General features: G+C 40.9%; 1 protein-coding gene across 5 annotated transcripts in view; it reads left to right on the top strand.

The window, feature by feature from the left end:
• Window positions 1–23,420, top strand: part of RNF216 (ring finger protein 216) — a 168,316-nt gene that overhangs the window by 42,447 nt on the left and 102,449 nt on the right. For 3 of the 5 annotated variants that reach the window (XM_047779471.1, XM_047779473.1, XM_047779470.1), the window contains exons 6-10: window positions 6,146–6,248; window positions 8,204–8,368; window positions 15,781–15,895; window positions 16,577–16,639; window positions 20,577–20,716. In XM_047779471.1, coding sequence (XP_047635427.1) covers window positions 6,146–6,248; window positions 8,204–8,368; window positions 15,781–15,895; window positions 16,577–16,639; window positions 20,577–20,716 — 586 coding nt within the window. The remainder of the gene's footprint in view (window positions 1–6,145; window positions 6,249–8,203; window positions 8,369–15,780; window positions 15,896–16,576; window positions 16,640–20,576; window positions 20,717–23,420) is intronic. The other 2 variants (XM_047779472.1, XM_047779474.1) reach the window with 1 other exon arrangement.

Genomic DNA, 23,420 nt, shown 5'->3' with positions numbered 1-23,420 from the left:
TTTTCCTCTTTGTTAAATATTTTGCTTGTTCATGGTTTCACTGGTGTTCAGATAAATATTTTTCTGCATTATTCCATGTAGCATGTTTCCTTTTTTAAAAAATTATGCCATACATGCCAAAACCCTAAAAGTTAATATTTGGGATCAGAGATTATATACAAGTTCATGGTCCTTGAAACATACTCCCAAATAGCTTTTCAGTGGAGTTATACCAGTTTATGTTGCTTTTAGAGATGTGTGTGAGTCTAATAATTCCTCAACAGTATTGAGTAATGGTCTTGTTTTTGTTGTTGGTAACTAGGCATGAAGTAATTAATATTTTAGGTTGTATTCCTTTGATAATTGGCTGTGTTAACAGTTTTCATATATTTATTTATTGTACTTCCCTCCTGTGTAAATCGTTTTCTCCTTCTCTTGTCTCGTTGAACTCCTTTCTTTGTTAGTGTTTTCTTGATTATGAAGAAATCATAATTTCAAACATTGTACTTGTTTGTTCATTTTGGAAAATATAAATGATAGAGAAAAGTATTGACCTAGCACATTTAGTTACAAATTACTGATCTGAACAGGAAATACCAAGTAGTATTTTGAATAATTTATAATAAACATTAAAGTAACCCTTTAGAAATTTAGTATAAGCCGTCTCGTTCTACAGGTGAATATATTATTTTTTAAATATCTACAAGATTAATTGTCTTTGTAGTACCAGTAAAATGTGATCAAATGGACAGATGCTGTGGCAGTTCTGTTTTTCCTGCCTCCTGAGTCTCATAGATGTCCTTTTTCCTCAGGACTTGCTCTGTGCCTTTTGCTTCACTCAAAAGCAAATATTCATCCTTAAATACATAAAAAATCTTGTGAATTCCAAGGAAAGAGAATGTTCAGTAACTGTATTGAATCTTTTCATTTTTTTTTTGTTTTAATCTTTTCAAACCTGCAGTCTGATTTTTCTGACACTGCTCTCCTTTCATCCCTGAGCTCTTGAGATGAAGTCGTTAATTCTCACAGTGAAGTTGAATGTTGTTTGTGTAGAGCCAAAAGGAGGCCCAAAGCAGAGTTGGACAAGCCGGTGTTTTGGGGGGGGCCGACTCAGTCCCTTTATGTGCGGCCGTTAAGTCACCTTTAGGTGTAAGCAGTGGTCATTTTAGCAGGAGGGGCCTGTTCACCAGAGAACATCCTGAGATGGTAACCTGCACTTTGACTGGTTAACTAAGACTTTTCACGCACATGTGCTGCAGCTTAAATTGGATGGACGCAGCAACTATTAAAGAATAATAGAAGCTATTATTAAAGAATACTATTAGCCACCTTACTTAGCAGAGGTGCTTTCTTGAAATCCTTTAACTTGTTGGGTCAGATCAGGCATGAGATAGTATCAGTAGATGGGCAGATTCGAGTTCTGACAAGCCTCCTCCTGCCTTTGCCTCAGGCTGTAAATATTTGTGTGTTTGGTTGCAGCTTATTTCTGTAGAAGGGAAACTTTGTTCTTAATTATCTGTGCCACTGAATGTCATTTAACTCCAGGAAAGTTGTGCTGGTGAGGGTAGAGAAGCCGTTAAAATGGAAATAAAATTTGACAGTTCAAAGTGAGAGCCTCTGTTATCTGCCATGTGGATTTCCACATCTTGCAGCATTTCAGTATATGAAGTTTTTAATGTTGAGAATATAAAATGAATTAGTAAGGGAAGAACTCAAAATGTGGGGAGTGTTTTTCAGAAATAATTACTGAGTATTCTACTACTGTATCATTTACCTTAGAAAATTCGTAAAAGTAGAACATTTTAAAGGATGAGATTTTAAAAACTAGAGACAGAAGTTTTAAAACTTTGTTCCAGCACTCTAGCAGATTATCTTGCATGCACCCCACTTGGGAGCCCTCTGTCTTCACTCATGGCTGGCTGTTCTGTCAAAGAAGATTCTTGATTCTTTGATCTTTTTATCTTTCCCCAAATTCCTGATTTTTGGCAGTTTGTTGACCTGTGGTAGCCACATTTATCAGAACATTACAAACAGGTAAGATTGAAACGGGAGGAGCTGTGACACATCTGGTTTGTAGCACGTCCATGTGTGCATGTGAAAGGGGATGTTTGGGACTCGATGCCTTTCCCCACTAATACTGGATGCTTAATGGTGACTCATTCTCAGGCTGCTCTTCAAGGATCTGTATAACCTGCAGTGCTTATCACTTGTATTGGAACAAAGAGTCACCATCAGGGACAATAGTCATTTCCCTTTAAGGGAAATGTGTTCGGAATTCTTGACTAGGGGTGTCTCCCTCTGCTACAACTGACGTGGCCTCTGGGCCTCTGGCATTGTGTTCCAGAGACAGGGCATGATGATGAGAAGAGGAGGGCTTGGCCATAGGAGGCCTCTGGGACTCCTGGACGTGATGAGGAAGGAAAAGGTACTCAGGTGTGCTGACCCGGCCTGGAGCAGGAGGAGGGGCTTTTGTAGTCAGGCCAGTGCCGAGGGTCCTGAAGGGGCTTGTAGAAGAAGCATGCCTCCCCATTTTTTAGTCACCGAGCACTGGCCTCTAGGTGAGAAGAGGAGATGGAGCACTTTTTTCTGTTTTTTTCCTGCTGTACCTGTTTTAATTGGAGGTTGCACTCCTTTTTTTTTTTTTGGCTGCGCCCATGGCATGTGGAAGTTCCCAGGTCAGGAATTGAACTTGCACCCAAGCAGTGACAATCCCAGATCCCTAACTTGCTGAGCCACCAGGGAACTCTGAGGCTGCACTCTTGACTCTGGACAGGAGAGACTTGGGGAGAAGGGCGTTGAGTGGTGGCACCCTCCACTTCAAGACGCCGGAGTCATCCTGAGTATCTGTGGGAGCAAAGGAAGGAAGATCAGCGAGAGGGGAAGCCCCAGTGGCCCTGTGACTGAAAAGCTTCTGTGCTGCATACCTTGTCCTTGTCACTGTGAAATCGTGCAAAGGGCACAGTTTGTTGCTTGCTTTGGTTGTTCCAGGGTGAAGAGCCTTGCTGGTTAACTGGTTGGTAAATCTGGGTGGTGATACATGTGCACATGTTATCTTCTTCTCTATATCCTTATTTTGGAAGGATTTCACAGCAGTGATAAAAAAGAGAAGACTGAGTTTGGTATGAAGACAGGCTGTTCTTAAGCAAACATGATCTATTCCTTCAGCCTTGCAATAAGCCGAGTATCCCTCAAATCATCCTGGGGATTTATTCCCATAGGATTAAAAAAAGTATCAGTGAATTAGCAGAGGGTCTTTGATGTTCCATTTATTTATTAATTGTTAGAAAGCTGATTTTACTTTTTTCATTTTTTAAAGTTTGAAGTATAGTTGATTTATAAGCTTGCGATAGTTTCTGCTGTACAACAAAGTGATTCAGTTGTACATAAACACACATCCATTATTTTTCAGATTCTTTTCCCACATAGATTGTCACAGAATATTGGGTAGAGTTCCCTGTGCTGTACAGCAGGTCCCCGTTGACCAGTCGTTCCATAGACCTCAGTGTGTATCTGCCAATCTCAACCCCCATTCCATCCCTCCCCCCACAATCTGTGGTAACCAGAAGTTTGTTTCCAAAGTCTGTGAATCTCTTTCTCTTCTGCAAATGAGGTCATTTATATCCTTTTTTTTTAGATTCCACATATATCATATGTTTGTCTTTCACTGTCTGACTTCACTTGGTATGGTAATCTCTAGGTCCATCCATGTTGTTGCCAAAGGCATTATTTCATTCTGTTTTAGGGCTAAGTGATATTCCATTGTGTGTGTGTGTGATACAGTGTGTGTCAGTGATACTCTATTGTGTGTGTGTTTCTCATATATATAAAACATCTTCTCTATCCATTCCTCTGTCACTGGGCATTTAGGTTGCTTCCATGTCTTGGCTGTTGTAAATAGTGCTGCAGTGAACTTTGGGGTGCATGTATCTTTTCAAAATAGGTTTTTCTCCCAGTAGATGCCCATGAGTGGGATTGCTGGGTCTTATGGTAGTTCTATTTTTAGTTTTTAAGGGAATCTCCATACTGTTTTCCATTTATATTTCCACCAGCAGTGTAAGAGGGTTCCTTTTTCTCCATACCCTCTCCAGCATTTATTGTTTATAGACTTTTTGATGATGGCCATTCTGGGTGGTGTAAGGTGGTACCTCATAGTAATTTTGATTTGCATTTCTCTAAATAATTAGTGGTGTTGAACATCTTTTCATGTGTTTTTTGGCCATCTGTATGTCTTCTTTGGAACATTGTCTGTTTAGATGTTCTGCCCATTTTTTGATTGTGTGGTTTGCTTTTTTGATATTGAGCTGCAGGAGGTGTTTGTATATTTTTGAGATTAATCCCTTGTCAGTCGCTTCATTTGCAAATATTTTCTCCCATTCTCTGGGTTGTCTTTTTGTTTTGTTTATGGTTTCTTATGCTGTGCAAAAACTTCTGAGTTTAAGTAGGTCCCCTTTATTTTTGTTTTTATTTTCATTACTGTAGGAGGTGGATCTCCTGTTGCTACAGTTTATGTCAGAGAGTGTTCTGCTTATGTTTCCCTCTAAAAGTTTTATGGTGTCTGGTCTTACATTTAGGTCTTTAATCCATTTTGAGTTTATTATTGTGTATAGTTGTTAAAGAGTGTTCTAATTTCATTCTTATACAGGTAGCTGTCCAGTTTTCCCAGCACCTCTTACTGAAGAGACGTTTTTCCCTCCATTGTATGTTCTTGCCTCCTTTGTCCTAGATGAGCTGATCATAGAAAACTTTTTTTTTCCCTTGGCTTCCCCGAAGCGTATGGCCAAGGATCACATCCACGCACAATTGCAACCCCAGCTGCGGCAGCAGCAATACTAGATCTTTAACCCACTGTGCCAGGCCGAGGCTCGAAACTGTGTCCCAGTGCTTCCAAGATGCCACTGATCGCACTGCGCCACAGCAGGAACTCCATATAGAAAACTGGGTTTTTTTTTTGGGGGGGTGTCTTTTTTTTTTCCTAGAGCTGCACCCTTGGCATATGGAGGTTCCCAGTCTAGGGATCTAATCTGAGCTGTAGCCACCGGCCTACCCCGGGGCCACAGAAACTCGGGATCCAAGCCGCGTCTGTGGCCTACACCACAGCTTATGGCAATGCTGAATCCTTAACCCACTGAGCGAGGCCAGGGATCAAACCCGCCACCTCATGGTTCCTAGTCAGATTCATTAACCACTGAGCCATGATGGGAAACTTTTTTTTTTTTTTTGTCTTTTTGCCATTTTCTTGGGCTACTCCCATGACATATGGAGGTTCCCAGGCTAGGGGTCCAGTCGGAGCTGTAGCCACCGGCCTACACCAGAGCCACAGCAACGCAGGATCCGAGCCACATCTGCGACCTACACCACAACTCACAGCAACGTCGGATCCTTAATCCACTGAGCAAAGCCAGGGATCAAACCCGCAACCTCATGGTTCCTAGTCGGATTCGTTAACTACTGAGCTACGCAGGAACTCCTAGAAAGCTGTTTTTAATTGTGAATGTAAATACAAACTTTTTCCCATCCCTTAAAGTTTTCCTGACAAACAATAGCTGCTTTTCATCTAAATTCTCCAGTTCCATACATTTCAACCAATAAGAATTTCAGTGAATCCATAACATTGATACCCAAGTAATAGAAAAAATTCAGAATGTACATTCATCTGGTATTCATCAGTATGTTTATTACTTTTTAAATTAGCAAGTAAAAATAGGGATTCAGTGTAATTTTCTTGTCTTTTTTTTTTTTTTTTTTTTTGCTATTTCTTGGGCTGCTCTTGGGGCATATGGAGGTTCCCAGGCTAGGGGTCAAATCAGAGCTGTAGCCGCCAGCCTACGCCAGAGCCACAGCAACGTGGGATCCGAGCCGCATCTGCAACCTACACCACAGCTCACAGCAACGCCGGATCCTTAACCCACTGAGCGAGGGCAGGGACTGAACCCTCAACCTCATGGTTCCTAGTCGGATTCGTTAACCACTGCGCCACGATGGGTACTCCCATTTTCTTTTATCTATTAATTTGGGTTTTTCCCCCTGATCCGTAAATGTTTTAATTCCTTGATAGGTCATTTATAATGTGTGACTAGAGAATTTATTTTTTAAACATTACATTTGAATCAGTAGGCAGGTGTGGGATTTGGAAGCAGTATCAAAGTAACATCATTTATTTTTGCAGACTTTGTAATTTTCTTCTGGAAAATCCAGATTATCCAAAGAGAGAAGATAGAATCATTATCAACCCCAATAGCAGCCTGCTTGCCAGCCATGATGAGACAAAGGCAAGTTGTGCTCTTGTTTTGGAGTGTCTTCCTGGAAATGCTCTGCTCCTTTCGTCATTTGTATGGGAATCAAGTGCTTTGTCAGGATGCTTTTTTTTTACAGCTGTCCAGGAGAATAGCATTTCAGAATATATTTATATTCCAGTAATAAGTATATGTGTATATTTATATATATTTCTGAGCCACTTTGAATTCTGTATTTGGCTGCTTTCATTGCACCCCTGTCTTTCCTTCCCCACAAGGAATTAAACGAATCTTCCACATCTCTAATCCTACAAAGCAAGTACCTAAGATGAAACAAAAATTGGCTGGGATTCTTTGGATCATTTTAGGTTTTAACATTTTATTTTGAAAATTTTCAAACATACAGTAAAGGCAAAGGAATTCTCCTTTGATTACCTATATACCCCCAGCAGTACTATTAAAATGAACGTTTTACTGTGTCCATTTTGTCACATATCCATCCCTCAGTACATTCCTCTTATATTTTATTTTATTATAATGCATTTCAAAGTAAATGCAAAAACATCACTGTGCTGTGCCGTAAATACTTGAGCATGCAGATTATTGCCTAGAGTTGAATATCTGTCTATAGCTATTCTTTTTTGTGTAAGACTTATATACAGTGCATCCACCTATGTAACCAAATCCCATATCAAGGTATAAACAGTTGGGTTTTTAAAAACCTTAATCACTGTCTTCATTTGTTCTTTTGTTTGTTTTGGGTTTTGTTTTTTGTTTTTTTTGTTTTTTTCTTTTGCCTTTTTAGGGCCACGCCCACAGCATGCGGGTGTTCCCAGGCTAGGAGTCTAATCGGAGCTGTAGCTGCCAGCCTATGCTACAGCCACAGCAACGCCAGATCCAAGCCTCGTCTGTGACCTACACCACAGCTCACTGCAACACCGAATCCTTAACCCACTGAGCAAGGCCAGGGATCAAACCTGCAACCTCATGGTTCCTAGTTGGACTCGTTTCCACTGCGCCAAGACGGGAATTCCCATTGTCTTCATTTGTGATCCAAACTAGCATTTATTGTCTTAAGTGGTGGAAGGAAGGTATAGTTTAGAACTGCTTCACTGGAATCTATTGTTTGATACTTCTTCTTCCCCACAAATTCTTTTTGGCTATTCCTTTTATGTACAGGCATTACTCATTTTGCTACTCTTCATTTTATTGCACTTTGCAGATGTTACAATTTTTTTTTTTTTTTAAACAAATCGAAGGTTTGTGGCAGCCCTGCATTGAGTAAGTCGGTCATTGCCACTTTTCCCATAGCTTGGTCTCTATATTACTTTTTGGTAATTTTCACAATATTTCAGACTTTTTCATTATTATATTTGTTGTGGTGACCTGTGATCAGTGACTTGATGTTGCTATTGAGAAAAGGTTGACTTGCTGAAAGCTCAGATGATATTTAGCATTTTTTAGCAGTAAAGTATTTCTTAATTGAGATATGTACTTTTTTTAGACATATGCTTTTGCACACTTAATAGATTACAGTATGGTATAAATGTAACTATAACTTTTCTATGAACTGGGAAACCAGAAGATTTGTCTGACTTGGAAGTCTATTTCAGTGATCTATTTCAGTGATCTGGAGTCAAACCTGCATTATCTCCAAAGTATGCCTATATTTTTCAGCTAGAAAAAAAAAAAAAGTCCTTTTTTCTCAGCATTTTGTGGAAAGAAAATGGCTGAAAGATTGGGTTTAAATCCCCAGCTCTACTTTTTCATAGTTCCAACTAGTAAAACTAGTCTCCAGACTCCAGACAAGCTATATAATCTTTCTGAACCACCATTTCTTCATCTCTCTTCAGGGCTGGTATCTTCCTTAAGCATAATTATGAGTACAAGTCAGATTAATCTGTTCTGTAAGAGGTAATTCTTCAAATGATTTCCTCCTCATGGCAAATGCACCATCTGACCTCTAATGGTGTGCCTGTCTCTCGTTTCAGTTGCCTAAGATAGACTTTTTTGACTACTCTAAATTGGCTCCTCTTGACCAGCGCTGCTTCATCCAAGCTGCTGACCTCCTGATGGCCGACTTCAAAATGCTCAGCAGTCAGGACATCAAGTGGGCCCTGCATGAGCTCAAAGGACACTATGCAATCACCCGAAAGGTGCTCTACCTGTCTCCCTAGTGGGCTCTTACCTCTTGATTGCTTCTTCCCGTGGTAACAGAATGAAGAGTTCAGCTTGTGGAAATTGGGATGGTTTATGATGGCAGAGAGCTAAGGAGTTTGGCAGGGTGAAGATACATAGACAAAGGTATTTGCTGATCAGGAAGAACCGAATGAAAAGAAATACAGACTAGGAGCAGGGCAATTCTGTTTTGACCGTAAAGACACGGAGGATGATGAATTTTACTGCGGAATGAAGGATTACTAGAGTATAACAAACATGGTCCAGTGCTGCTCCTCCTTGATTTGCTTTCTGACTTGGGGCTGGTCACACCATCCTTCCCCTGATAGCTCAGTTACTAGTTGCATGAAGTAGGGTCTGTAAAGGGCCTAGGAACCCATCACTGCCCAAGGAGTGGTGGTTTGTCGCAGAAGAGAATGAGCAGCTACTGAAAGCTCTCAAGGATTTTTTTTTTTTTTTCTCACTTTGAGGCCCTAGGTAAGATTCTGTTGAGTGCCTTTGTTCCAAGATTTCAGACGGGTGCTGGTCCCTGGTGAGTAACACCCATGCTCCATTTAGTGACGTCTGCTGTGTGGTGCCCATTTCATGGCGGTCTGTCAGAACAGAGAAGCCTCTTCTCTCTCCTGCGGAAGTTCTAGTGATTCTCAGCAAACAGTGTGCTTTTCTTTCCAGAAGGCAAGCAAATGTGGAGTTACTTTAATGGTTAAGACACCCACTGGGTCTTAACTTGAAAGACAGTGAACCTCAGGTGAATCTGCTGTGTTTATACCCCTTCCACCTGTAGATCACCAAGATCCAGGCAGTCGTCAGCAAATTCCTAAATGTAGGCTCATTTTTGGTAAAATTACTCTGAAGGGAACACACAGTGCATCCTGTTTCCGAATCTCATTCCCCATACTAAATAGGGAATGCCTGCCCTGTCATTGAAAAAGAATGACTCTTCCCTGCCCCCGCACTCCCCCCACCCCCCAGTAATGACCTGAGAAAGAAAAGGCTCTGTCCTCTTTATGCCCTGCATGGCATCTTTACTGATCCTGTGGTGCCGCACAGCTTCTCTGAGCTCCCAGGGAGCCGCATGAAAAGTGAGAGGGCAGCACGCAGCAGGAAATAGCGCCTGCGGTCTGGGTATGGGTTGGTCCTCATTAGACATGTCCTTGCTACCACCCGGGCATCAGTAAAAGGAACCTTGCTTTCAGATGCTTCTCCCCACTGAATGCCTAATCATCCCAGAGCCTGCTAGTTATTTGGATGGGAGGTTGTAGGGTTTTGTGCCTTAGTTCTTGTTCATACCTTACTTATCTCTGACCGTGTTTTTCTGGCCCTTGATGTTTTTTATGGTGTCTGCTGGTTTTGGTGGGTAATTTTTAAATTTACAGGACTTTTGGAAAAAAGGGTTGCGAAATTTGAATGAGCATAAGGTGTTAAGGAGAAATAATGTTTGGCAGAAGCTAAAACCTGATGTGCTCAGTTAGAACTTGGAGCCTTTCCCTGCTGTCTCCAGGTGGTACATGAGAGTTCGGCCTTGTAGGAAGTGACGCTCACGTGGTCAGGGCCATAGAAAACGCACCCGGAGATGCTCCTGGTTACAGCAGTAGCACGTCTTCCCTGTGCCGCTCCCCGAACATGACAGCTGAGGGAAGGTGTGCTGACAGTCGATTTTCCCTGGACGTCTCTTCCTGTCGCTTGTTACTGTGACCATCAAGCACACAGAGAAGTAGAGATGACCTCACTGTAGCACACCCTGCGTGCCGCCACTCAGCTGCAGCTCTCAGCAGCCCCTGCCAGTCCCGCTCCACTTCCACCCTACCTACTTGCTCCCGCCCAGCCTGCTTGGAAGGAAATTCCAAGCATCATTTCATTTTTTTCATCCATAAGTATTTCAAGGTTTATCTTTAAAAAATAGAGACAAGGACAATCATTAAAAAAAAAAAACCACTCCAAATACCATAGTCAGATTGTAAAATTAACATCATTGGCTGTCCAGGCAGTGGTCAGATTTCTCTGAACATGTCAGAAGTCTTAAACAACTTGTTTGGTCATAGCGAGTTCCAAGCAAAATGTATTTATTCCAGTTGCTTGAAATGTTACTTAAATCTCTTTTAATCTATAGGCACTTTCTCTTTCCTCCTCCTTTATTTTTCCTTACTGCTTATTTGTTGAAAAAAATCACTTGTTTATCTCAGAGGTTTTTACAAGTCTAGATTTTGCTCACTGCATCCCTGCAGTGAAATTAAATGATTCCTCTGTCCCCTGAATTTCCTCTAAATTGATGGTTACATCTAGAATCTTGATCAGACTTAGGTTTGATTTTTTTTTTTTTTTCCCCTGTCTTGGGTTTAATTCTAGTTCTGCCGCTTGTTGGTCTGTGCCTTTGAGCAAGTCTGTGACTAAGCTTGCAGAGCTTCAGTTTTTTGGGTTTTTTTTTTTTTTTTTTGGCTGAGCCCATGGCATGTGGAAGTTCCTGGTCCAGGGATCACACCTGAGCCACAGCAGTGACAGTGCCAGATCCCTAACCACTAAGCCACCAGGAAACTCCTGTAGCTTCAGTTTTCTGTTAGTAAATAGTGGATGTTTCAGATGGCTAATGTGAGAATTAGATAAAATGTTATATAGCAAGCCTATAACACAGCGCCTCATGTATTTCGGCTTCCAGTAGAAAGTTCCCATCTCTCCACACTTCTCTGTATGCTACAAAATAATTTTCAAACCTTTCTACTCAAAAGTTACTCACTGCTATCTTCAGAGTCAGTTCTTAGTGTAATACAAGAGCACAGGAGCCTTGCATGATTTGGCCTCCGTACGTTTGCAGCTCCACGTTCATGCTAGAGCTCTGGTTTGTTCCCAACCTGTGCTGTGAAGGGCAGGAGGCCTCAACCCCCAGGTGTGTGCCTTTGTGGCTCTTTTAGCTCAGCTCTTTTTATGGGTTTATCCTCTGGGTAGGCTTCTTGGAGACCCAGTGCAGCTGCCCCTAATGTTTCTTCTGGTTGTAAAGCTCTCCTGGGACAAGAGGGCTATCGGCACTTTGTATTTTTTTTTTAATTATTTTTTTATTATTATTATTTTTTGTTTGTTTGTTTTGGTCTTTTTGCTATTTATTGGGCCGCTCCTGCGGCATATGGAGGTTCCCAGGCTAGGGGTCGAATCGGAGCTGTAGCTGCCAGCCTACGCCAGAGCCACAGCAACGCAGGATCCGAGCCGTGTCTGCAACCTACACCACAGCTGACGGCAACACCGGTTTGTTAACCCACTGAGCAAGGGCAGGGACCGAACCCGCAACCTCATGGTTCCTAGTCGGATTCATTAACCACTGCGCCACGATGGAACTCCGGCACTTTGTATTTTTAATGAATAACTTCTAGAAAACTGGAGGGAAGATGTCATCCTTAAAACTTACAACAGGAACTATTACTTAAAATGAATGTTTGAGAGTTCTCTTCTGAGCAGTGGGTTAAGGATCCAGCATTGTAACTGAAGTGGCTTGGGTCACTGCTGTGGCACAGATTTAATCCTTGGCCTGGAAACTTCAATATGCCATGGGTGCGGCCAGACAAAAAAAAAAAGAATGTTTGTTTTTATCAAACTAATTTCATAGTTTAAAAAAATCAAATAATGCTAAAATGCTTATTTATAATTTCGTAAATGGCAGGCTAAAGCCCCCTCTTCAGCCTCTTCCTATCCTCTCAACTCTTTTTACCTTTTTTTTTCTTTTTATAGCTGCGTCTGTGGCATGTGGCAGTGCCTGGGCCAGGGGTCAAATTGTAGCTGCAATTGGGGGCTACGTCACAGCCATGGCAACACCAGATGCAAGCTGCCTCTGTGACCTCCGCCACGGCTTAAGGCACTGCCAGATCCTTAACCCACTGAGCGAGGCCAGGAATCGAGACTGCATCCTCACAGAGACAGCGTTGGGTCCTTGATCCACTAAGCCACAACAGGAACTCCTCTCTGGTTGCTTTTTTTTTTTTTTTCCTGGTGTTTACCTCCACATTTATTAGCATATTTTATGCTGGATTCATTTGTTATAGGGATTATTTTTTTTTATAGGGATTATTTTTATTTGTTCTTATGGTGGCTGGAGGTTCTGGATCTTACACACTCATCTTTTAGATACACAGTTTTTTGTTAAATCTGTTATGACTATGGGAATGTTCATTGTTAGGGTAGATAGTGTACTGTGATAATGTTTCCTTTCCTGAATTTTCTGTTTTTCCGTAGAATTAGAGTCAGTTGCCTTGGTTTTTTTATTTCCTTTTGTTTGTTTGTTTTGTCTTTTGACTCTGTAGCTAAGTTTTTCCATGCCCAACAGTTTTAAAGTTGTTCTCATTGCAGTTTTACTTACTGTCAAACATGTGGATTCTCAGTTCATTTTTTTTAACCCAGAGCCCTCCTTCCTCTTTCAGTCCTTTTTTTTTTTTTTCCGTCTTTTGTCCTTTTAGGGCCACACCCACGGCATATGGAGGTTCCCAGGCTAGGGGTCTAATTGGAGCTACAGCTGCCTGTCTACACCACAGCCACAGCAGCACCAGATCCAAGCTGCGTCTGTGACCTACTTCACAGCTTAACCCACTGAGCGAGACCAGGGATCAAACCTGCAACCTCATGTTTCCTAGTTGGATTCATTTCCACTGCACCACAACGGGAACTCCAGGTCTGTTCTTTTTTGAGTCGTAGAATAGTTGATGTGCAGTAGTATATATTCCAAATGTACAGTATAGTGATTAACAATTTTTTAAGGTTATGTTCCATTTATAGTTATTATAAATATCGGCTATATTCCCTGTGTTGTGCAGTGTGTCCTTGTAGCTTATATCGTACCTCTTAATCCTCTACCCCTAACTTGCCCTTCCCCCTTCTCTCTCCCCCCCAGCCACTAGTTTGTTCTTCGTATATGTGAGTCTGTTTCTGTTTATTAATTTGTTTTTTTATTCCATATATAAACTATGTCACACAGTATTTGTCTTTCTGCGTTATTTCACTTAGCATAATACCCTCCAAGTACATCTGTGTTGTTGAAAATGGCAAAATTTCATTATTTTTGTGGCTGAGTAGTATTCTCTTGTTTATATGTGTCACACCTTCTCTATCCATTTCATCTGTTGATAGTTTCCAGTCTGTTCTGTTAGCCATGCCTGCTGCAGAGCTGTCATCTTGGAAATTCCCTTTGCCTTTTGATAAAGATGAATCTTCTGTGTTTTAGATTCTGACAACTTTCTGTGTCTTGCTTTATACGCTCATAGTTGACTTCTAATTCCACTGGATTGAAAATTCTTTCCCCTCTTAATTTTTCTCAGTAATTATGCCACGGGTATGACTGCCTCTTTCTTTCAAACAGTTTGTTGAATGCATGCCACAGGTCACACATTAGGAATGTCACACCGAACAGAATAGGGTCCATGCTCTCATGCAGCTTAATACTAGTGGACAGGGCTGTCTTTTTTAACCTGTCCCTTAACTTCTGTTTTCTGATGTGGTCATTCTGAGGATCTCTACTACCTAAGCCTCCTGGATTTCTCCTTCTGCATAATTGAATGGTCACCTCTCTCTCCATATATGTGACACACCCCTATCTCTGGACCTGGCCTTTCCACCAGGCTCCATAGAGGAGTCCTGTCCACTCCTTAGCTTTTATATCATCCAGTCCCCATTGTCATGTTTTTAGGTCATTCCTTAAATTCCTTTGGCTATTGTCACAGATGGCCTAGAAATCTTACCAGGTTGTATTCATGATCCTCAAAATTAATACCTCGAGTGGGTATTTATTTGATTCGTGAATGTGGGCAGGCTGGAGGAAGAAGTGCCAGAAACAATGGAGGGAAAAATTGTTCTCCATTATCTGCTCTGTGTTCTTTCTGGTAGGTGTTAGGGGTACTAACTTCACTGTAGTTGCTGGCTAGACCCTGAGGACATTGACGACTATAGAATATAAATTAGTTTCCAAAGAGCTTTCAGTCTGTTTGGGGAGATTAGACTTAAAAAAAAAAAAAAGAAAAAAGGCTTATAAAAGGGAGTGAATAAAAGTACATTATTCACTGGAAAGAGCACTAGGAAAGAAATGAAGATATCATTTGAACAGGAGCTTTAAAGATGCTTTCACTAGAGGAGCAGTATGTGCAGAGGCTAAGAGGTAAGGAAAAATTACTGTCTTTGGAGTGGTAGGTATGAATTATAACTAGCAGGTCTTGAGAGGAAGGATTTCTGATTTTATAATTTTATTTGTCTACTTAACTAGACCTTTAGTCAATATTAAGATAAGTGGTAATTGTCAATATAACTATTAAGGTAAGATTTCGGGAACTCCTTTAATTTTTAGGCAACATTTTCTTTTAAGATAACAGCTTCCTCAAGTTCAGGTTCCCACTGCAGTATAGTGGGTTAAGTTTCTGGCATTGCTGCAGCTGTGGTGTAGGTCACAGCTGCGGCTCATTCAATACCTGGCCCAGGAACTTCCATATTCTGCAGGGACGGTCAAAAAAAAAAAAAGATAAAGCTTCCTGGCAAGTGTGTGTCTGTGTGTGTATGTGTATGTCTGTGTGTGCATTCTTCCTGCTAACTAGAAGCAGTATTTAAATGGGACCAAGGTAATGCCGCTACTTCTTCCAGTCAGGAGCCTCTCTGTGTTTTATGACAGTGTGGTGTGGTTGAAAACCCAGTGGACTACTGGAGTTTCCACTGTGGCTCCTCAGTAACGAACCTGACTGGTATTCATGAGAATGTGAGTTCAATCCCTGGCCTTGTTCAGTGGGTTGAGGATCTGGCATTGCTGCAGCTGTGGTGTAGGCAGGCCGGCAGCTGCAGTTCCAATTCAACCCCTAGCCTGGGAGCTTCCATATACTGCGGGTGTGGCCCTAAAAAGCCAAACAGATACGGTAGCAAAGCCGTGAGCAACTTTAAATGCCTCTTGGGAGGATCCAAAAGGGGAGGAGCTAAAGGCATTGGCGAAAAGGGATTATCAGTGGTGTAAGGATTTCTGTGCTCCAGCGTGCAGTGCAGAATGGGGGTGTGGGGAGAAGTAATGAGGGTGCGGGGGAAGCGGAGGAGGGAGTGGTGGCTGGAAACACCGCAGAAGGTGCTGCCTGTGTCATAGAACCTGTAGCCATTTGTTAGGTGATGTGCCCTGTGCTTACTCACGGACAGCTTTGGTAGCTTCTGTTTTCTCCTGTACCCCTTTAATTTGTTAGTAAGCATTTTGGTTCTGTCGTTAGAGCAGGTGACCAAAGAGAAAAATGAAAATCAGGAAATGCTTCATGTTTATTTTGCTACTGCCTGTTCTGGTCAGCTATGTAGGGAAGATAGCTGAAACTGAGTCATAGCGAGATTGGGGCTTCGCCTGTGTTTCACATACTCTTGTGTGCCATTTACATTGGTAACCTTTCTCTTTCTCAATTTTTAGGCCTTTTCTGATGCCATTAAAAAATGGCAGGAACTATCGCCAGAAACCAGTGGAAAAAGAAAAAAGAGAAAAGAAATGAATCAGTATTCTTACATAGACTTCAAATTTGAACAAGGTAATGGCCAGCTGTGAGTGTTGCTGACAGTGTGTGAAGCTGCTGTGAGAGCCATCCCCTCTTGTGTGTCGTGACACGCCTGCTTAGAAATGCCTGACACAGAAGTCTGAGGAGTGTCACTGATGTGGCCACTTTGACAGCACATCAGTGTTTTAAAAAGTGGCTGAGGAGTTCCCGCTGTGGCTCAGCAGTAACAAACGTGGCAAGTATCCATGAGGATGGAGCTTCAATCCCTGGCCTCACTCAGCAGGTTAAGGATCTGGCATTGCTGTGCCTGTGGTGTAGGCCGGCAGCTCCAGCTCCAGTTTGACTCCTAGCCTGGGAACCCCCATATGCTGCACGTGAGGCCTTAAAAAGCAAAAAAAAAAAAAAGAGAGAATGTGGCTGAAATTGTCTTCTTTCTGCTTAGGATACATTATAACAGGAGAATTGTGTATAGTGTTAGAGATTCACGTGTGCAAAAGTGTTTGGGGACATTGTTAAGCTTGGGGGGAAAATGGGTCCTGGAGGTTTGAGAATTATGCTTATCACTACATAGTAAAAACTATCTAAACCTGTGGTTGATTGTTTACTGCAAAGGCATTTATGCACCTGAAAGAGTGGTTTCTGCACAGAAACAAACAGCTTTTAAATTGCCACTTAAACAGTTTCTTTAAAATTCTTTTATTCATATTGATGTAGTAACTGCTGAGATCTCTTTCAAAGAGGTTACTTCAAGACTAACTCCACCCCCACCCCCAAAAGGTAAACTTGCTGAATTTTGCAACAAATTTTATCTTCCTTGTTTGTGTCCAAGAGTCCACTTCACCATTTCCTGTGGTTTATATCATAAATAAGATTATTTCCCTTTTGTTTTCTCCTGTTTGTCTTTCTGTCACATCTGTTAATTAAATACATAACTTGACTTCAAGGGTGACTAAATGGAAAATCCATGAGATAGCTGTGTAGAGTTGGGAGGTATTTGAACTTCTGAACTCTCAGGATCTAAAAGAAAATCCCCTAGGTTCTGACATGTAAGGTCCCCAAGCTACTCTCTGAAGAAGCAGTTTTCTCCTGACGTGACATTTTCGCAGGTCTCTGGCAGAATGAAAGCGGGAGCAAGGTGTAGGTGGTTTTTCATTCAGCTGAATTTCTCCACAGTTTAGACTAGGCGTCCCTAGCACACAGTCAGTGAAAGTACCATTTCACAAGGTGATCTACTCCCTTGTTGATCAGCTATGTTTTTCAGAAAGTTCTTTGTTTATATCAAGCCAAAAATGTACCTCCCGAAATTTCCTGTCATGGTTGTAGTTCTTGCCTCTGAAAGGACTTGCAGTCTGTTGCCTCTGCGTCTTCCTGAGTGCCCTTCCCTTTGTCTTCCTCTAGCGCATCTCTTTGACCGTTCGGGTGTACAAAATTGAGTCTCCAGAGAGATCTGCTGTGGGAGTTAGGTTGTAGAACTTCAACCTGTGCGGCCTGAGAACACCTTAACTTTTAAAATCAGAATGTGTCCTGGTGTTGGCTCACATTAAACCTTTGTCTTTTTACCTACCTTGCCTTTTAAGTCACACACCTCTCAGTTTTGATGCCTCTGACACTTATCCCTGTTAACGTCATCTTACTGGTTTCAGCCCATTCTTTCAAGTATACCCTGTAATTTTAGATTCTGATTCTTGAGTTGTTTTTAGATCATCTTTAAGGACACTACAGATTAGAAATAGAAAATACACTTGATTTGCATTAGTATTTTAATATTTATGACTTATAGATACACGTAGTCTTTCTCGAAAGCATTTTATAAACACATGTTGATAAGAATCCTTCATTTGTCCCAGGAATCCCATTCTTCACCTTTTCAGCCGTCTTCCATCCACACACTCCTTCTTGGGCTGTACATCACTCAGCTGAAAAGGAGAGATCAGTCTCCACTGTCTTTTTTTTACGGTTTTGTAAGCTGACCACCACACAGTCTCTAGTGAAGAGTCTGGTTAGAATTTGGATGTAGACTGAACACCAGTAAAAAGACAACATGTCACCTTTAACAAGGCTGACGAAGAGAAAAGAAGACACAGGTTACTAATATCAAGACTTATTCTTTGTAGGGGATATCACAGAGACCCTGCAGATAGATATCCAAAGAGAAATACTGTGAACTTGACACACGTAAATTTGACAATTTAGAGGAAATGGCCAATACCTCAAAAAAAAAAAAAACTACCAATAAGTCTACCTATATAAAATGGGTCATTTGGATAGCCCTATAGCTATTAAGGAAATTGAGTTCATAATTTTAAATCTTCCACAAAAGAAATCTCTAGCCCTAGTAGGTTTCACTGGAAGATTCTTCCATTTTTAGAAGAATGGGTACCAGTTCTACACAGTATCTTCCAGAAAATAGAAGAATAAGAGACCCAATTCATTTATGAAGCTGCAATTAATCTGGTAACAAAACCAAGCAGTCGGTACACCCCTCCCAAAAAAAAGACTAGATTGATATCATCATAAATATGGATGCAAAAATCTGTAACAAAAATTAGGAAGTAGAACTTAAAATTAAATTTATAACATTGGCGTTCCCTGGTAGCCTAGCCATTAAGGATTTGGCATTGTTACTGCTGTGACTCAGGTTTGATCCCTGGCCTGGAAATTTCCACATGTCATGGGTGTGGCCACAAAAAAAGTATATGTGTGTGTATATATGTATATATAAAACATAAGGATATTTTATGTAAATGTATAAAATACTTATATACACATATACTTTACATTTTAATATGCAGAATACATTTATATACATGCAGGGATATGAATTTATATGAATATGTATATTAACATATAGAGTATATAATCTTTAATGTGCATGATGACCAATTAGGAATGTAAGATCAGTTAGATGTTTGAAAACTCATTAGTATATAGTCCACCACATTAACAGACTAAACAAGAAAAGTCACAGGACTGTCAGTCAAATCAGAAAAGGCGTTTAAGAATATTAACATCCATTCATGATTAAAACTCAGGAAATTAGGAATTGAGAGGTGCTTCCTCAACTTGATGACATCTCCAAGAAAACCCCTAGTTAATATCATACTTAATGGTAAATCCCTTCCTCTGAGATCAGGGGCAGGGAAGGATGTTCTCTCTTCACTGCTGTTGAGCACAGTATGGGGCATCCTCGCCAACACCGTAAAGAAAGAAAGATGTACAGATCAGAAAAGAAAGAATAAAACTGTCTCTAAAAAAGCAGATGGCATGATTTTCTACATAGAAAGCTCCATGAAATCTACCCCAAAACTCCTAGAACTAGTAAATGAGTTTAGTGAAGTTGAAGGATACAAGATCAACCTACAGAAACCAGTTGTATGTCTGTATAGGAGCAGTGAGCGTATGGAAATCAAAATCTAAACTACATTGCCAGGTACAGTCGCTTGGAAAAAAAAGTTAAGGCATGAATCTAACGAATCATGTACAGGACTTATATAGGTAATGAAAACTGCAAAACAGTAAAAAAAGAAATCAAGGAAGATGAAAGTAAATGGAGATATGTCCTATGTTCATGGGTTGGAAGACTCAACATTGAAGATATAAATTCTCCCCATATTGGTACAATGCTTAATGTAATTCCTGTCAATCCCAGCAAGATTTTTTGTAGATATAAGCAAAGTATCATAAAATTATCCTAATTTTTTTTTAAACATGGCCACAGCTGTGGCTTATGGAGGTTCCCAGGTCAGCAGTCAAATTGGAGCCAAGGCTGAGGCCCACACCTCAGCCAGAGCAGCCCTGGATCCAAACCACTTCTTCAACCTGCACCACAGCTTGTGGCAATGCCAGATCCTTAACCTACTGACCAATGCTGGGGCTCAAACCAGCATCCTCACAGAGACATTGTCTGATCCTTAACCTGCTAAGCCACAAAAGGAACACCATATCCCAAATTTTATGTGGAAAGGCAGGGTACTAGAATAGCTAAAACAATTTTAAAAAGAAGAGTAAAATGGGAGATAGCAGTCTTCCAGTTTTCAAGATTTATTACATAGCTATAGTGGTCTTGGCAGAAATATTGACACGTAGGTGGATGGAACAGAATAGAGAACCAAAAACTGGTTTTCTAAATAATCAAAAAATAAAGTGTTTTAATTTTTTTTAAACTAATGAGAATGAACAAGAAAAAAATATTTATCAAAGTATAGTAAATGTTGATAACAAAGATTACCCAAAAAAAGGCCTTTGTGAGTAAACAGAAAATCTGCATGGAAGAGACAGTTTTGTAGAACAGACAGCTGGAAAACTGGCCCCGTTTGCTAGAGCTGATCCAGCAGCTCTTCTCCTTCATGTATGCTCAGCTGAATCACAGACATAGATGCAGCAGCCGTGGTCATAATAACACTGCCGAGCCACCGTCCTCGGGAGTAAATAGATAGTAAATTGCAGTGTGTTCACACAGTGCGGTACTGACAGGATAAGGAGAGACCTTCCACCCGGAGCACAGCGAGGCGAGGGTGGAGGGGAGGAAGTTCATGGAATGTTAGGGAACGGTAAGGAGCACAGTTTTCCCAAAGAGAACAAGTTATGGCCAAGTTACGAAACGTCCTGGAAGAAATAGGTTCGGGGGACTGGGCCACAGAAGACCGGGGTGGCTGACCTGGATTCCTAGCAAAACAGTTGTCTGCATGATTTCGCATTGTCGTGTATCTTCTAGGTGACATAAAAATAGAAAAGAGGATGTTCTTTCTGGAAAACAAGCGACGACATTGTAGGTTCTATGACCGGCGTGCCCTCCTTCCAGCTGTGCAGCAAGAGCAGGAGTTCTATGAGCAGAAAATCAAAGAGATGGCAGAGGTGGGAAGATGTGCTTGGAATTTGTTTCGAGGATTCTGATTTGCTGTCAGGGCTTAGTATAAAGCTGTCTTTTAAGATTTGCCTTTTTTTTTTTTTGTCTTTTGTCTTTTGTCTTTTTAGGGCCACACTTGTGGCATATAGAGGTTCCCAGGCTAGGGGTCAAATCTGAGCTGTACCCACTGGCCTATGCCACAGCAACATGGGATCCAAGTTGTGTCTGCAACCTATACCACAGCTCAAGGCAACGCCGGATCCTTAACCCACTGAGCAAGGCCGGGGATACTAGTTGGATTCGTTAACCACTTGAGCCACAAGGGGAACTCCTGCCTTTTCTTTTGAGTGATTAATTTGAGTAAATGATAAACCTTTAAAAGAAAACAAAACTAGGTTTTATAATGATATTGACCGAAGTTCATATTTTTCTAGATCATATTTATGATAGAGCATTTTAATTGGAGCTGCATGCACACGCGTGTGTTTCTTAATGCAGGCAGACCTAGGAGATATTGTGGGTTTGTGTCCAGACCACCACAATAAAGCTTTCATATGAATTTTTTGGTTTCTCGGTGCATATAAAAGTTATTTTTTACACTATATTGTAGTCTAGTAGGTGTGCAATAATAACATTATGTCTAAAGAAACAAGGTCTGTGCCTTAAATAAAAAGTTCTTTATTGCTAAAAAATGCTAGCCATCATCTGAGCTTTTAGCAAGTCATAATCTTTTTGCTGCTGGAGGGTCTTGCCTCTGTTGGTAGCTGCTGACTCTTCAAAGTGGTGCTTGCTGAAGCTTGGGTTGGCTGTCCCAGTTTCTTAAAACGTGACAACAATGAAGTTTGCCAAATTCCTTGATTTTCTTCCTTGCATGAATGATTTCTCTGTAGCATGCAATGCTGTTTGATTTTACTCACAGTAGAACTTCTTTCAGAATTGGAGTCTGTCCACTCAAATCCTGCTGCTGCCTTATGAACTAAGTTTATGTGATTTTCTAAATCCTTTTTTGTCATTTCAACACTTTTGCTAGTATCTTCACCAGGAGATTCCATATCAGGAAACGGCTTTCTTTGCTCATTTATAAGAAGCAACTCTTCCTGTACAGCAGAAATTGGCACAATGTTATAAATCACCTATACTCTAATAAAAATAAATAGATAAATACTTTTTAAAAAGAAACAGTTCCTTATCCATGAGATTGCACCAATTCGGTCTTAATTCTAGGTCTCTTGGTGTTTCTACCACATCTGAAATTACTTTCTCCACTGAAAAGTCATCCCTGAATGTTAGGATCAGCTTCTTCCAAATTCCTGTTATGTTGGTATTTTGACCTCATCCCATGAATTAGGAATGTTCTCATTGCATCCAGAACGGTGAATCCTTTCCAGAAGTTTTTAGTTGACTTTGCCCAGATCCATTGGGGGAATCACTATGCAAGATAAAATCCTTACAAAATGTTTGTGTTTTTGGTTTTGGGTTTTTGTGGGGTTTTTTTGTTTGTTTTAATTTTTAGGGCCACACCTGAAGCATATGGAGGTTCCCAGGCTAGGGATCACATCGGAGCTATGGCTGCTGGGCTACACCACAGCCATAGCAACTCGGGGTCCAAGCTGCTTCTGCAACCTATACCACAGCTCATGGCAACCCCGGATCCCCGACCCACTCATTGAGGCCGGGGATCAAACCCACATCCTCATGGATACCAGTTGGATTTGTTTCTGCTGCACCACAACGGGAAGTCCCAAAATGTATTTCTTAAATAAGACTTCAAAGTCAAAAGTTACTCTTTGATCCATGGGCTGCAGAATGGATTTTATATTAACGGGTATGAAAACATTAATCTCATTCATCTCCATTAGAGCTCTTGGGTGACCAGAAGCTTTTCAATGATCAGTAATATTTTGAAAGGAATCTTTTTCTGAGCAGTAATTCTCAACAACGAGCTTAAAATATTCACCATGTATGTTATAAACAGATATGCTGTCATCCAGGCTTTGTTGTCTCATTTATAGAACACAGGCAAAGTAGATTTAGCACTCTTTTTAAGGGCCCTGGGATTTGGGGAATAGCAAAGGCACCCTGGCCTCATCTTCAAGTCATCAGGTGCATTAACCCCTAACAAGAGAGTCAGCCAGTCCTTTGAATCCTTGAAACCAAGCATTGACTTCTCCTATCTAGCTGTGAAAGTCCTAGATGGCATCTTCTTTCAGTATAAGGCGGTTTTGTCTACATTTGAAAATCTGTTGTTTCATGTAGCCTTAATTAATTCATCTTCATTAATTATCTTAGCTAGGTCTCTGGATTACTTGCTACAGCTTCTACATCAGTACTTCTGCTTTGCCACCCACTATTATGATTTGGAAATGACTTCTTGTTCTTTAACCTCATGAACCAACCTCTGCTAGCCTCACGCTTTTGTATCTTCTCACTGTTCTCATCCTTCATAGAATTGAAGAGAGTTAAGACCTTGCCTTGGGTTAGGCTTCGGCTGAAGGAAATGAATGCTGTGGTGGTTTGATCTTCTGTCCAGACCACTAAAACTTTCTCCATATTAGCAGTAGAGCTGTTGCACTTTATCGTTTGTGTGTTTTCTAGAGTAAAACTTTTAATTTTCTTCAAGAATTTTTCCTTTGCATCCACAACTTGGCTTTTTGATGCAAGAGGCCTAGCTTTTGACATATCTTCCTCACTAAACTTCAGTCATTTCTAGCT

The sequence above is a fragment of the Phacochoerus africanus genome, chromosome 5 (assembly GCF_016906955.1).
Source record: "Phacochoerus africanus isolate WHEZ1 chromosome 5, ROS_Pafr_v1, whole genome shotgun sequence".
Classification (NCBI taxonomy): Eukaryota; Metazoa; Chordata; class Mammalia; order Artiodactyla; family Suidae; genus Phacochoerus; species Phacochoerus africanus.
The sequence above is the reverse complement of the archived record's forward strand: the minus strand, read 5'-3'. Positions and strand labels throughout refer to the sequence as shown.